Genomic DNA, 15380 nt, shown 5'->3' on the forward strand with positions numbered 1-15380 from the left:
AGGCTCCCTGCCAAGCAGAGAGCCTGATGCAGGACTCGATCCCAGGACCCTGAGATCATGACCTGAGCCAAAGGCAGAGGCCTAATCCATTGAGCCACCCAGGCGCCCTTCTTTCTTTTAATTAACATATAATGTATTATTAGCCCCAGGGGTACAGGTCTGTGTCAGGTTTACACACTTCACAGCACTCACCATAGCACATACCCTCCCCAATGTCCATCACCCAACCACCCTCTCTCTATCCCCCTCCCCACAGCAACCCTCAGGTTTTTTTTTGTGTGTGTGTGTGATGTGAATCATTTTAAAAAATCTACTTTGTAAGCTTAATGTTTGCTGCATCAACTCTCCAACTTCTCTGTCTTCTTTTTTTTTTCTTTTCTCCTTTTTTTTTTCCATTTATTTATTTTCAGCGTAACAGTATCATTATTTTTTCACCAGACCCAGTGCTCCATGCAATCCGTGCCCTCTATAATACCCACCACCTGGTACCCCGACCTCCCACGCCCTCGCCACTTCAAATCCCTCAGATTGTTTTTCAGAGTCCATAGTCTCTCATGATTCACCTCCCCTTCCAATTTACCCCAACTCCCTTCTCTCTAACTCCCCATGTCCTCCATGCTATTTGTTATGCTCCACAAATAAGTGAAACCATATGATAATTGACTCTCTCTGCTTGACTTATTTCACTCAGCATAATCTCTTCCAGTCCCGTCCATGTTGCTACAAAAGTTGGGTATTCGTCCTTTCTGATGGAGGCATAATACTCCATAGTGTCTCTGTCTTCTTCTAATCATGACGAGAACCCCCAAATCCAGAAAAGTCCTGTCAGTGAGGAAGTTGCAAACACCAAACTTCATCAAGTCTCGCCTAAGTGCGGGAGGGAAGAGACCCGCTACAGAGATGGAGCAGAAAGACAATGTTGCTGGGGTAGCTTCTCCTTTTCAGCAGAACGTGATCCACAGCCACATGCCTATACACCCTTGAACCTCACAACAGGCAACAGGTGGCCAATCACTACCACAGGAGACACACTGCAGGCTGTTTCTGGATCTTGGATTTGCTTCTATACCCATCCTTGCTGTTTCTGGCGTGACTGGCTTTGGCTCCCGGCTTCTGGAATTTGCCACATCACTCTATCTGTTCTGCTAGGCTCGTCTTTGCTACCTTGTTAGAGCCGCCAGATTCACCCCCTGCCCATATTCACTCATTCTCATTTTGATCTGTCTTCATATTGGCTCCTGCTTCCAAACACGACCCCACTGATGGATGTCCCCACTCACCAACTTCCTGCTATGGTGGATTCTGACTCCCTCACTCTGGGTACAAGGCCCGTACATTTTCCTGCGACTGGCAATAACTTCTACATTCCAGTCTCCCCGGATCCTTCTTACCATGCTAGATTGGTCCAGGGTGGGAGAAGGGGTCATTACACAGTAGCCCATGGGGGAAGTAATGTCTCCAGGAATGTGGCCTGGGTTGTGTCTTACCAGGGCCACTTTCTTTGAGCTTCCTCAAATCCAACCGTGCATCTCCACTGTTCATTAACCATGGGCCTAAATTTAGCCCAACTCTGAGATCTGACAAGAAATAGCACAGACTCATGCTGTGGGAGCACATCAAGGAGTGTGTACAAAGTGACTTGCTAAGTTAGTGTCAAAACTGTGACAAACACCTTTTAAGGGGAACTAGGAAAAAACCTCTTTCCCAAGGGTGAAACATATTTTTTGACAAGATGCATCAGCTCAGGGGCGCCTGGGTGGCTCAGTTAGTTAAGTGAATGCCTTTGGCTCAGGTCATGATCCCGGAGTCCCAGGATCGAGCCCCCCATGGCTCTCAGCTCCATGAGGAGTCTGCTTCTCCCTCTGACCTTCTCCTCTCTCATGCTCTTTCTCACCGTCTCTCTCTCAAGTAAATTAAAAAAATCTTTAAAAAAAAGATGCATCATCCCTGCCGTGTGCCTGGCTGGCGCGGGGGGGAGGCGGGTTGGAGGGAGGGGGGTGGGGTTATGGACATTGGGGAGGGTATGTGCTTTGGTGAGTGCTGTGAAGTGTGTAAACCTGGCAATTCACAGACCTGTATCCCTGGGGATAAAAATATATGTTTATAAAAAATAAAAAATTTAAAAAAAAAGATGCATCAGCTCAGATGCAATTTCACTGGATCATCTTTTCATCAGGTGTCATGTTAGCAGCAGCAGAGAAATAAACAGAGTAAAGATGGCTTACAGTTCTTCTTTTCCAAGAACTCTTAGAAAAGCTAAGAGTAAGACACAGATTATTCAAATTCTGCTTTTCTAAAAGATATTTAAACCTGGACATGCAAATCCCCCATAGTCAATTTTAAACCAATGAGGGTATGAATGGTGTCACTTGAGTGAATATGAGAGAGCCTGTACATACCTTTAGTGTCTCATTGAATTCTGGATTGGTGCCTGTTCTGATCTTGGTCTTGCGCTTATTGTTTCTGGATTTGTCAGGAAGAAGGTACGACTTGACATAACTGTAGATGATAAAATGTGAAAGTAATTATTGGGAGACCTCTACTTTGCAAGGAACAGTAAGGGACTTGGGTGAACAAAAGAGGTGAAGGGAACAGGTCATCAGACATGAGAGAACCAAAGAGAATGTAGTCTACATGGCAGGATACCTTAAAATATAATTCCAGGCTTCCAAGAAGAGAGAAGCAGTTAATGTATAGTGATGAAGAGTGTGTGCTCTGAAATCCAGCCAACTAGACTTGAATTACTCTATGCCTCAACAGTTTTGGTAAACTCAAGAACTTATTTAACTTCTCTGTGCCTCAGTTTATTCTTCTGTAAAACTGGGATAGTAAGAGTATCTAACTTATGGCCTTGCAAGGATTAAATTGGTTGATACATACAGGAGCTGACATGTTATATCACTCAACAGATGTCATCTGTTCATAGGATCAATTCTCTCCCAAAATACTGTAATGTTATAGTCCTCTCCATTCTGATGTCAGGACTTCTGATGAGTGAAATCAATGGAAATGTGGAAATGGATGAATGAAGGAAAACAGTGAAAAAGAACAAATAGGAAATAACAATCCAATGTCACAATAGCTATCCTACCCGACACCTTGTGTTGAGCTATCCCAGGAGCCTCCTGGAGCAGGGGCACCAAGGCAGACTTAGAAATGCACAAGATGTACCAGAGTCCTAAAGCATATTGATCAGGGCTTTAAATGACCTCCTTCCATACTACTCTGAATGATTATATTGGTCCTGAAGCCCTTGGATATTTAGTTAAGGAAGGAGGTGGACCAATCTATACTCAGAGTCTATACTCTTTTGTCTGTTTTTTAAAATTTTTAAAACATTTTAAGTAATCTCTACACCCAACGTGGAGGCTTGAACTCAAAACCTTGAGATCAAGAGCCGTACCCTCCACCGACTGAGGCAGTCAGGTGCCCCACTCCCATTTGTCTATCTTTAGACACTTGGAAACAGCTTCTCTGAGCTGTTTATTGGACCTAGGTCACCTGTTACAGAGGAGAAGGATAACCCGACCGGCCTCAGATTGAGGTCCTTGGAAATGCCTGCGTACAACATTAGCCATTGACAGGCATCTGGAAACTTGGAGGATTCTCATCACTCCCGGAACAGATGTGAGTGGCTCACTGGGACTAAGCTATTTGTAAAAACAGTATGGCTGAGGCAGAACATCTGCTTTCCTTCACGGAGACTGGAATTTTGGTACGTGACCAGTTGAGGCTCTAAATGAGCTTCCCCAGTAAACAGTTCTTCAGAACTTCGCCACACATGCCTTATATCTTTGTGGCTGTGAGTCTTCCTAGTAAATCATCAAGCCTGGCAATGACCTTGGGAGCCCCTGACACATCTTTCATCTAGCTCCCTTCCAACGTACCTATGGTCCATACCTGCCTCCCCGCTGATATCTGGAAACCTGAGAGCCTCAAATTGTCCTTTCGAGTCATTCAATTGGGCTAACAGCTTGGTGATTTTCTCTGGAGGGTCTCACAGAACAGGATACTCAGCGATCCCGGGGTATGACGACGTGTCAGCCAGCCTCTACCTCAGAGTGGCCTCTGGGTAAACTACCAATAGTCCTGAGTCATGTTGACTCATAGCTTTGGAAAAATCAGATAATCACGGACACAACCATTATACATACACTTAGAGAGTATTTAGAAGGGTTACACAGGAGGAAAAGGACAATCGACCTTCTGAGAAGGCTCTGAATCAAGAAGAACGCTAAGACAAAACCACACACGCTGACAAAGAGAGCAGTGATTGAAACAATCCAAGGAAAACGCTGCGTGCTTACGCATCTGTCCTCTGTTTCTTTTCATCTCCTATGGCCAGATTTCTGCAATTCTTGACAAAAATGTAGAGCCCGCCAGTTTTGTAGCAGTAGCTGATGTGGAGAAGGATTTCACCACTGACCTTCACGTTGCCATAGTCCCCTGTTTCACTGTAAACACTCATCATGCTGTTAAGGCTGGTCTGGAATAAACAAGATGAAAAGAGGTGTCCAGTGTTATTCTAATTAGCTCTACACAGAAACCACCCCCTTTATTCAATTATAATTCTTATTCTTTATAATGAGGAACAAAATCTAGGGTGAGTGAAGAAAAAAAAATCACTTGTTTTGCTTGGTTTTCTGGTATTATATAAAATCCAAGCCTGACAAGGGACAAGAAGACTTAAAGAAGCATTCTAAAGGCAGGCAGGAAGCTTGCTGATAGGGGAAGCATTGCCTTTCTGGGCAAGTGGATAGCCTTTGTTTATTCACTTCTAATGAATACAGGGTCATTAGGGGCATTTCCTCGATCTGGAGTCCTCTTCCCATGCCTGTAGCTTTTGTCTCTCTCCCTGGAAGACTCAAGGTCAATCTACTTCAAGGTCTAGAATGCATCCATCTGGACAAAGAGAAGCTCATATATTTCGTACTAGCAGGAGCCACAAGTTTCTTTCTCTGATATCCACAGAGAGCCTTCCAGCAGTCTCTGGGAAGCCTTAACAGCGGCTTTACCAAGGGCATGCCAGAGCATCATAGACCCTGGGCTGCCGTGAAATCCCCGGGCAACTGTTTGGGTTCCAGAGGTAGGTCAAAGACTAGGGCTTTGCAAACCCTCTGCAAAATTACCACCCACAAAAGAGAACACAGAACAACCAACACACTGACAAACAAAATAAAATGTAATAAAAAAGTCCAGATCCACCAGAATGAATTTCTGATTAGACACTAGTGACAAGAGACACAGTTTAAATTAAATGTAACAAAATTACCCTTTAGTACCCAAACTGTATCTTAGCAACATGACCGTCACAAGAGACCACGTGGAAGGCTTTCATGAATGACCTAGCAGTTTCAGGAGCCCTGTCGGTGAACCACTGGGAAGGCCTAGAGTAAGTCCAAAGAGAGCCTAGACTTCCCACTTTGTCTGTTATGCGCAATGAAAGTCAGGACATTTCTCTAGTTGCACAGAGACTGATCAAAGAACAGGATGCTGGCAAAGTGGCCAGTATCTCTTCTAAGCTTAAGTCAAGGGCAAGAGTAAACCAAGAATTTCATAATTACTTAGAAATTATAATGGGAGCCAGTGAGTGATCTCATTTTTCTTCCCTATTCCTAAAACAAAACAGAATTTTCATAACAGGTGGCTTTGAGTGGTGCTTTTCAAACTTTAATTGCACATAAATCACCAGGGGATCTTCTTAAAATGATTAAGATTCTGATGCAATCAGTCTCCCGGTGGGGTCTGAGAGTCTTCCTCTCTAGCTCCTAGGTGCACAGTTTGAAAATGTGTATTGAGACATCCCAGAACACCACAGCAGCTTCCCAAGGGGACCACGGGGGCATTTTTAAAATTTCAAGAGAAACGCAGTGACATCAATCAGACACCATGCGAACTCTTAGCAGTAGTTCACAGTGTCAACATTAAATCACAATTTATTCTTTTTCAGTTAAGTCCTATCTGTGTGAAGCTGACTTTTTGACAACTGCTGTGAAAAATAAGTAAGTACTAGATAAAAATCAACACGGAACAGGAAATAAAAGTGGTGCTGTCCAGTCAGATGCCGAGATTTGACGAGTTGTTAAATGCCCAACAGATACTCACATCCCAGTAGGAAGGATTAAGGGCTATTTAAGAATGGAATAAAAGTATTTTTCTTTCAATGTATGCGTATTATTGTTTTGCATGTCTACTAAGTTTTTTTGGTCTGACTGGTGTGGAGAACAAAGGCAAAAGAAATATATTTGGCAAATACTTCAGATAGACAGGGTGACCTTCCTCCAGGAGCTCAAATATCTCAATGTTCATACTTTTGCTAGAGTCAAAAGGCAAGCTTAACTTGACATGAGCCTGACCTCCAGGATCCCATAAGTCTTCTTTAATAGATATAAAACCCCCTTGGAAACTTCCTTAAGCTCTACCAGCCTCCAAGATACCAGTTAGCAATCATCCTCCAAACGTATGGCCCCCTGGTATATATCTGAAGGGTCTCATGCCTTGAGTTTTACTAGACAGTAGTAAATGACCTTATCTTCAACAGCAGCCCCTCAAGGTCCTGGAAACCTTGCTTCCAAATTCCTTAGAGACTTATGCTGTCCCCGACCCCCTCCCAACTTGAAAGTGTATAATCAGTCACTCCTCATGACCCTAGTGTCGCTCTTTCTGTCCATGGGCTCCGTCCCGTGCTTGAATAAAACCGCCCTTTTTACACCAAAGATGCCTTAAGAATTTGTTCCTGAACCACAGCATTCCGCTATATATCACCTATCACTAGCTACTTAATAAATGGATTCATCAGGTGTTACTTTTGGCTCAGGAGCTGGATGGAAAAAATCACTAGGGGCTCTGTGAACGGACAAAGTGTTCGTCTCTGCCCCAAGTGAGGCAAGGCTGCCGGTCCCGGGACTATTCTTTGACTTCCAAGGGCTTCACGGGTAAGCCACTACGCCCTTGTGTTACATAGGAGGAAACACTGGCTCAGAGAAATTGTTGGCAGTGCCAAGACACAGAGTAAGAGCTCTGGATTTTTAGTCTGAACACCTTCTGAACACTCAGCTGTGCCAACACCACGTCTCTCTCAGTAGCCACATCTTCAAAGCAGTCCTCAGTGAGCAGCGGGCCCCTAATGATAGGAAACTTAAGAAGCCATAAATGCTGAAGCTTGGGAGAAGTTAAGGCAGCTAAGGCAATTTTCCTACTAATCAAACTTTATACTCTTAACCGCGACAACGTTGAGATTTAAAATAGGGATATTTCTGGGGCGCCTGGGTGGCTCAGTGGGTTAAAGCCTCTGCCTTCAGCTCAGGTCATGATCCCAGGGTCCTGGGATGCGGGATCAAGCCCTGCATCAGGCTCTCTGCTCAGCAGGGAGTCTGCTTCCTCCTCTCTCTCTCTGCCTGCCTCTCTGCCTACTATCAAATAAATAAATAAAATCTTTAAAAAAATCAAAAAATATAGAAATATTTCTTCTAAAGGTATCTCATTAGTGGTAAAGCATGTGGAACCCTATGTTCTTTGACTGGCACTTAGGTTCTAACATTTAATGAATTTTTCTTTCCTTGAGATACTTGGATTCCGATAACATTGTTTACCCTTTAAAGAGAAACTCCGGGTAACTGTTCACAAGTCAGAAAATGATACATGCTGGAAAACCTGCCCACCTAGTCAGATTCCGCATACCATGAAATTTGCAAAGCATGGTTGGAAAGAAGGAAAAGGAAAGACTGAAAACTCACAGTGTCTGAGTCCGCATCAGGGACACTTAGGTAGGTCCACTTCCTGTCACAGCCTGGTTGAGAATTCTTTAAGAAAGTCACCCAAAGGTCAAAAGAGAAAAGGGTATTAAAGCAATGGACAGAAATCAGAGGACCAAAGAAAAAGATTTACACAGACACAGACACACAGACGCGTATGTGGACACGGGGGCCCCTAAAGACAGCCTCTCAAGCAAAGCCTTGAACATGAAAATAAAAAGGGACATTATTCTACAGGCAGTGAGTGAGAAGCTACGGCCAGTGTCTGAGGAGGAGAGAAAGCTGACCAGTTCCGTATTTTGGGAAAATGACGGGCAACAGCATGGTGGGTGGTTCAAAGCGGACAGAATGGTGGCAGGGAAAGAAAGCCATCATCAGAGACCTGTGACAGATTATGGGCTTGCGCTGATGAGAGCCTGAATTAGGGAGTGAAGAGGTTTTAAAAACTGAGTGAGGACCATGGAAGAAGAGAGACGGAAAAGCTCACACAAAATTCGACCAAAAAGTACTCCGCGGGCAAAGGGCAAGCGGGAGATTATAGTGTCTTTTAACTCACTGTCACACATATTCTCAAGAACATTCCCCTCCCCTTTGGGAAAAATACAGAAAACCAAAAAGGGAAAGAAGAAGCTTCCAGTCACAAGCTAGAGAAGCGCTTACGGTTGACAGGCCACTTGCTAGACTGTGGGTGTTGGCAGAAAACCGGGAGGATGCTAAGCCATGAACACCTTGCTCAGTCTCTTCCAAGGAGTCCTGAGGAAGAAGGAGAAAATCAGTAGCTTGTTTTATTTCTTTTCTAGAAAGAAACTTTCTTCTTAAATATCTAAAATAAAATACCTAAAATAATAAAATAAATATAAAATAATAAAATAAAAATAAAATACCTAAAAATAAATACCTAAAAAATCCTATCCAAATATCTAGAAATCACCCTATCCTGAGGTTTCTTTTACTATCCATCCAACCTGAATATACTTTATGCCACAGAACTACAAACCTAAAAATAGGTAAAATAATGAATTTTATGTTACATATATATTTTATCACAATACAAAAGTTTGTGTAATATTTAGAATTATAATTTCCTTGAAAGGGTCATAGAGGGGCACCTGGGTGGCTCAGTGGGTTGGGCCTCTGTCTTCGGCTCAGGTCATGATCTCAGGGTCCTGGGATCGAGCCCTGCATTGGGCTCTCTGCTCAGCAGGGAGCCTGCTTCCTCGTCTCTTTCTTGTCTGCCTCTCTGCCTACTTGTGATCGCTCTTTCTCTCTGTTAAATAAATAAATAAAATCTTTTTAAAAAATTAAAAAAAAAAAAGGTGTCATAGAGCTTGCCAATAAAGTCATCAAGGTCTCTCTTGTTTTTCTTCATGAGAAGATTTCTAACTATTTCAATTTTATTTCTCCTGTCTAGAAATTTCAAATTTGGGGAAATTATATTTTTATAGAAATGTATTCATTTCATCTAAGTTTTCAAAATTCTCGGCATATCATTGTTGATATTATATCTGTTTTATCTGTAGTTACATTTACTTTTTCATCTGTAGTATTACTTGTTTTTGGCTTCTGTATTTTTTCCCTTGGTGGCCTTTCCAGAGATTATTTACCATGTTAGTGTTTTTTCAAAGAACCAACTTTTGTTTTGTTGTTTTGTGCTTTATCTTTGTTTTGTAGTTAATTTTTTCAAATTCTTATTCTTAATTGTATCTTTATTTTTTCATTCCTATTTAATTTTAAAAAATTATGTTCAACAGAGACTACATCATTAGTTTTTGATGTAGCATTCAGTGATTCATTAGTTGTGTGTAACACCCAGTGCTCATCACCACACACGCCCTCCTTAATAGCCATCACCCAGTTTCCATACCCCCACCTCCCTTCCTTCTGTAACCCTCCAGTTTGTTTCTCAGAGTCCAGAGTTTCTCATGGTTTGTCTCCCTCTCTGATTTCTTCCCATTCAGTGTATCTTTACCGTGAGTTTAGTAATTCTTCTCCTAACTACAAGTTAAATTCATAGTATATAATTTCACCCCTTCTTCCTCACTCATATAGATATTTAAGGCTATATAATTTTGGCCCAAGTGAGACTTCTGTTGCATTCTTTACTTTTTATTGGTAGTATTGTTATTTTCATATAGTTTGGATTGTTTTTATAGGCTCATTAAGATTTCTTCTTCTTTAACCCAGTAATTATTGAGCAGTGTGTTTTTACTTGGCAGATCTATGGAGTAACTTATGTTTTTGTCATTAATACCATCATAATTGTTAAGGTCAGAGAACATGCTGAGTATGATTTTTAACAGAATTTTAAGACTGAGTTATTAGGTATACATTCTCTCTCACTTCTTTGGTCTTAGCTTTATAGTTATTAAGAGAGCAACTTTACTAGCTTATTTAATCACCTTTACTTTTTATATCCCTTGCAACATTTCCTGGGATTTCTTTCTCCTGAGTATTTCATTTAAACCTATTTCACTTTGAGCCTTTTTTTTTTTTTTTAAGTGAATCTTTTTTTTTTTTTTATCTTTTTTTTTTTTTTTTTTTTTTAAAGAGAATCTTTTTTTTTTTTTAAAGATTTTATTTATTTATTTGACAGAGAGAGATCACAAGTAGGCAGAGAGGCAGGCAGAGAGAGAGAGAGGAGGAAGCAGGCTCCCTGCTGAGCAGAGAGCCCGATGCGGGACTCGATCCCAGGACCCTGAGATCATGACCTGAGCCGAAGGCAGCGGCTTAACCCACTGAGCCACCCAGGTGCCCAACTTTGAGCCTTTTTATCTTGTACCCACTGTTGTTGTTGAAAACTCTGATATTAATTTGATCCTTGTTCATGTGTATGTAATAGGATTTCTCTAGAAGTTTTTTTTTTTTAGGATTTTCTTTTATAATTTATATTCTTGATCTCACTATAATGTACCTATGTGTAAGTTATTACTTATATCTCATCTTTGGCACTTTCCAATTGAAACAGATTTTTCTTTAATACGAGGCATAAATCCCAATTTTTTTTTTCTTATGGTCCCTTTTCTATATTTTTATCTTCTGCTTTTTCTGGTTATGCTACTGTCCAGTTGATAGCACTTAAACTATTACTTCTCATATTTATTTTTTAAAAAGATATGAAAACTTTCAAACATCCATAAAAATAGAGAAACAGTATAATGAACCCTTGTAACTGACCACCCAACTTACAATGATCGATATATTGCCAAAGTTTTGTCAGTTACTCTTCATGCTGTTTAATTATTTCCCACAGCTTTACTGAGGTATAATTTAAAAACCATAAAATTTGCTAAATCTAAGTGTATACCCTACTGTCTTTTAGCAAATTTATAGTTGTGCAAACATCAACATAATGCAGTTTTAAAAATATATCAGCCCAATATGTTTCCTCATGCCTGTTTCCAATCCAAGTCCACTCCTTTAGAAGCCATTAATCTGCTTTGCTTTCTCTGTAGATTCGCCTTTTCTAGATATTTCATATAAATGGAATCATACGTATGTATCCTTTTGTGTCTGGCTTCTTTCATTAAGCATTGGGCTTTTAGGCCCATCCATCTCGTAGTGTGAATCACTGCTTCCCTCCTTTTTATTACTGAATATTATTCCATTGTATGGAATACAATGTATAATTTATTTATTCACCAGCTGATGGATATCTGTATTATTTCCACTCTTTGGCTTTTAGAATATATATATCTATGAATACTTGTGTGCACATCTTTGTGGGGAAATAGCTTTTCCCTTCTCTTAGACACTCTGGAATGGAAATGGTGGGTTGTATAGAAACTGTATGTTTTGCTTGTTTTTTTTTTTAATATAATTTTTTATTTTTTATAAACATGTATTTTTATCCCCAGTGGTACAGGTCTGTGAATCACCAGGTATGTTTTGCTTTTAAAGACACTTCCAGGGGTGCCTGGGTGGCTCAGTGGGTTAAGCCTCTGCCTTCAGCTCAGATCATGATCTCAGGGTCCTGGGATCAAGACCTGCATCAGGCTCTCTGCTCAGCAGGGAGCCTACTTCCCCTTCTCTCTGCCTGTTTCTCTGCCTACTTGTGATTTCTGTGAAATTAAAAAAAATTTTTATTAAAGAAAAAAAAGACACTGCCAAGCTTTTATTCCTGAGTGTCTGTACATTTTACCTTCCTAAACATCAGTGTAGAAGGGCTTCAATTTTTGTACATCTTTGCCAATAGTTCTTTTAGCTGATAGCCATTCTAGTAGATGTTAAGTGGTATCTCATTGTAGTTTTAATATTTCATTTCTTTAATAATTAATAACATCTTTTCACAGTTATTGAATATTTATAAATATCCTTTGGCAAAATATCTATTCAAATCTTTTACCCATTTTCTAATAGGATTACTTGTCTTTTTTTATGTTGATTGTATGGGTTCTTTATATATTCTAGATACAAGTCCTTTTACAAATATATGATTTGCAAATATTTTACTCAAGTCTATGACTTTTCTTTTCTTTTTTTTTTTTTTTAAAGTTTTTATTTTTTTATTTGACAGAGAGAGATCACAAGCAGGCAGAGGGGCAGGCAGAGAGAGAGAAAGAAGGAAGCAGGCTCCCCGCTGAGCAGAGAGCCCGATGCGGGGCTCGATCCCAGGACCCTGAGATCATGACTTGAGCTGAAGGCAGCGGCTTAACCCACTGAGCCACCCAGGCGCCCCTATGGCTTTTCATTTTTATAACAATGTCTTTTTAGATACAAAAATTTTAACTAAGGTAAAATTTATATTTTTCTTCAATGTATCATGCATCATACATTTGGTGTCATATCTAAGAATTCTTCGCCTAACATGAAGTCTTAAAGATTTTCTCCTAGCCTTCATTTTAGAAATTTTAGTTTTAGTTCTTACATTTAGGGATATAATCCATTTTGAGTTAGTTTTTATTCATGGTGTGTGTTTTTGGAGGTTTTTTTTTTTATGGCATATGCATATCCAATTGTCCTATCATGATCTGATGAAAGATCCTTCCCTCATTGAATTGCCCCAAATCAACTGACAATAAGGGCTTATTTCCAGATTCTCAATTATATTCTTTTGATTTCCTATGTTTATGCCAATACTGCACTGCACTGATTACTATAGCTGTATACAATGTTTTGAAATCTACTAGAGAAAATCTTCCAACTTTGCTCTTTGAAACTTATTTTCTTATTCTGGACATTCTACATTTCTGTGTAAATTTTAGAGTCAGCATTTCTATTTCCACAAGATAGCCTGCTTAGATTTTAATAGGGTTTGTATTGAGTTTATAGATTCACTGGGAGAGAATATTGAATCTTCTAATCCATGTGCATACAATGTCTGTTTATTTAGATCTTCTTTAATTTAGCTCAGAAATATTTTTCTAAATTTCAATAAAACTGTCCTACAGTTTTTAGACAAATTTATTCCTAAGTATTTTATTCTTTTTCTTGCTTTTCTTTTTCTAAATTTTTAAATTTTTAAATTAACATATAATGTATTATTAGCCCCAGGGTACAGGTCTGTGAATTGCCAGGTTTACACTTCACAGCACTCACCATAGCACATACTTTTCCCAATGACCATAACCCAACCACCCTCTCCCTACCTCCCTCCCCCGGCAACCCTTGGTCTGTTTCGTGAGATTAAGAGTTTCTTATGGTTTGTCTCCCTCCTGATCCCATCTTGTTTCATTTTTTCCTTTCCTATCCCCCAAATCCCCCACGTTGCCTCTGCCTCTCAACTTCCTCATATTAGGGAGATCATATGACAATTGTCTTTCTCTGATTGACTTATTTCGCTAAGCATAATACGATCTAGTTCCATCCACGTCATTGCAAATGGCAAGATTTCATTTCTTTTGATAGCTGCATAGTATTCCATTGTGTATATATATACCACATCTCCTTTATCCATTCATCTGTTGATGGACATCTAGGTTCTTTCCATAGTTTGGCTATTGTGGACATTGTTGCTATAAATATTTGGGTGCATGTGCCCCTTTGGATCACTACATTTGTATCTTTAGGGTAAATACCCAGTAGTGCGATTGCTGGGTCATAGGGTAGCTCTATTTTCAACTTTCTGAGGAACCTCCTTGCCGTTCCCCAGAGTGGCTGCACCGGCTTGCATTCCCACCAACAGTGTAGGAGGCTTCCCCTTTCTCCGCATCCTCGCCAGCATCTGTCATTCCCTGACTTGTTAATTTTAGCCATTCTGACTAGTGTGAGGTGGTATCTCATTGTGGTTTTGATTTGCATTTCCCTGATGCCGAGTGATGTGCAGCACTTTTTCATGCTATTCTTAATCTCATTTCAGATTGTTCATTGCTGATATACAGAAATACAATTGATTTTTGTATATTGATTTTATATCTTACAACCTTGGTGAACTTGTTCATTAGTTCTAGTAATATTTTTCTAGATTCTTTAGGATTTTCCATATATAGAGTCATGTCAACTGCATATAAAGCAGTTATTACTTCTTTCTTTCTAATGAGATGCCTTTCTTTCCTTTGTCCTGTTTCCTCCTTTTTATTTTTCCTTTCTTTTCTTTTTCCTCTTCCTAACTGCATTGGGTAGAATCTTCTATAAAATGTTGAACAGAAATGATGAAGGCGAAAATCTTTGTGCCTTGTTCTTGCACTTAGGGGGAAGAGCATTTTTTTCTTTTTTTGCCATCATGTATGATGCTAGCTGTAGGAATTTTGTAGAGGCCCTTTATTACACTGAGAACGTTCACTACTATTTTTTTGAGAGTTTTATTATAAATAGATTTTGAATTTTGTCAGATGCTTTTTCTGCATCTACTGAGATGATGTGGTTCCTGTCTTTTATTATACTGATGTGCTTTATTACAGTAATTTATTTCTAAATGCTAAATTAATATTGCATTCATAGAATAAATCCCACTTGGTTATGGCGTGCAATCCTTCTTCATTACCAGACTTAGTTTTCTAATACTTTATAAATGGTTTTCCCATCTGTATTCATAATAGATATTTTTCTGTAGTTTTCCTTTCTTGCAATGTCTTTCTCTAGCTGTGGTGTCAGGGTAATACTGACTTCACAAAATGGATTAGAAAGTAATTTTCTGAGCAAATTTATGAAGAATTGATATTATTTCCTTTTCAAATATGTGATAGACTTCATCAATGAAGCAGTTTATTACTCAGCATTTCTTTAGGGGAAGATTTTAAATTACTAATTCAATATTCTTTGTTTTTAGATTTGAGAGAGAGAGAGAGAGCATGCACACACACGCAAGTGGAGCGTGGGGAGGGACACAGGGAGAGAGAGAGAGAATCTCAAGCAGACTCGCTGGTCAGCATGGAGCTTGATGCTGTGCTCAAACTCATGACCCTGAGATCAGAACCTGAGCCAAAAATCAAGAGTCAGATGCTTAACCGACTGAGCCTCCAGGCTCCCATTTAATTCAATATCTTTTTTACTTAAGTATAATTAACATGCAATGTTATATTTGTTCAAGGTGTATGATATAATGATTCAAGAATTCCAAGTATTTCTCAGCACTCAGCAAGTTAAGCATACTCTTATCCCCTTTATTTCATCCATCCCCCCCAACTCCGGTCTACTCTGGCAATAACCAGTTTGTTCTTTGCATTTATAGGTTTAATTATGCTTTTGGTT

At 39.7% G+C, this 15380-nt stretch overlaps 1 protein-coding gene across 1 annotated transcript in view; it reads right to left on the reverse strand.

The window, feature by feature from the left end:
- SYTL5 (synaptotagmin like 5) overlaps nucleotides 1-15380 on the reverse strand; it is a 103585-nt gene that overhangs the window by 16680 nt on the left and 71525 nt on the right. Inside the window, exons 9-11 of the mRNA XM_059384564.1 lie at nucleotides 8415-8507; nucleotides 4308-4486; nucleotides 2400-2499 (exon numbers count right to left, since the gene is read on the reverse strand). Of these exons, the coding sequence (XP_059240547.1) occupies nucleotides 2400-2499; nucleotides 4308-4486; nucleotides 8415-8507 (372 nt within the window). The remainder of the gene's footprint in view (nucleotides 1-2399; nucleotides 2500-4307; nucleotides 4487-8414; nucleotides 8508-15380) is intronic.

The sequence above is a fragment of the Mustela nigripes genome, chromosome X (assembly GCF_022355385.1).
Source record: "Mustela nigripes isolate SB6536 chromosome X, MUSNIG.SB6536, whole genome shotgun sequence".
Taxonomy (NCBI): Eukaryota; Metazoa; Chordata; class Mammalia; order Carnivora; family Mustelidae; genus Mustela; species Mustela nigripes.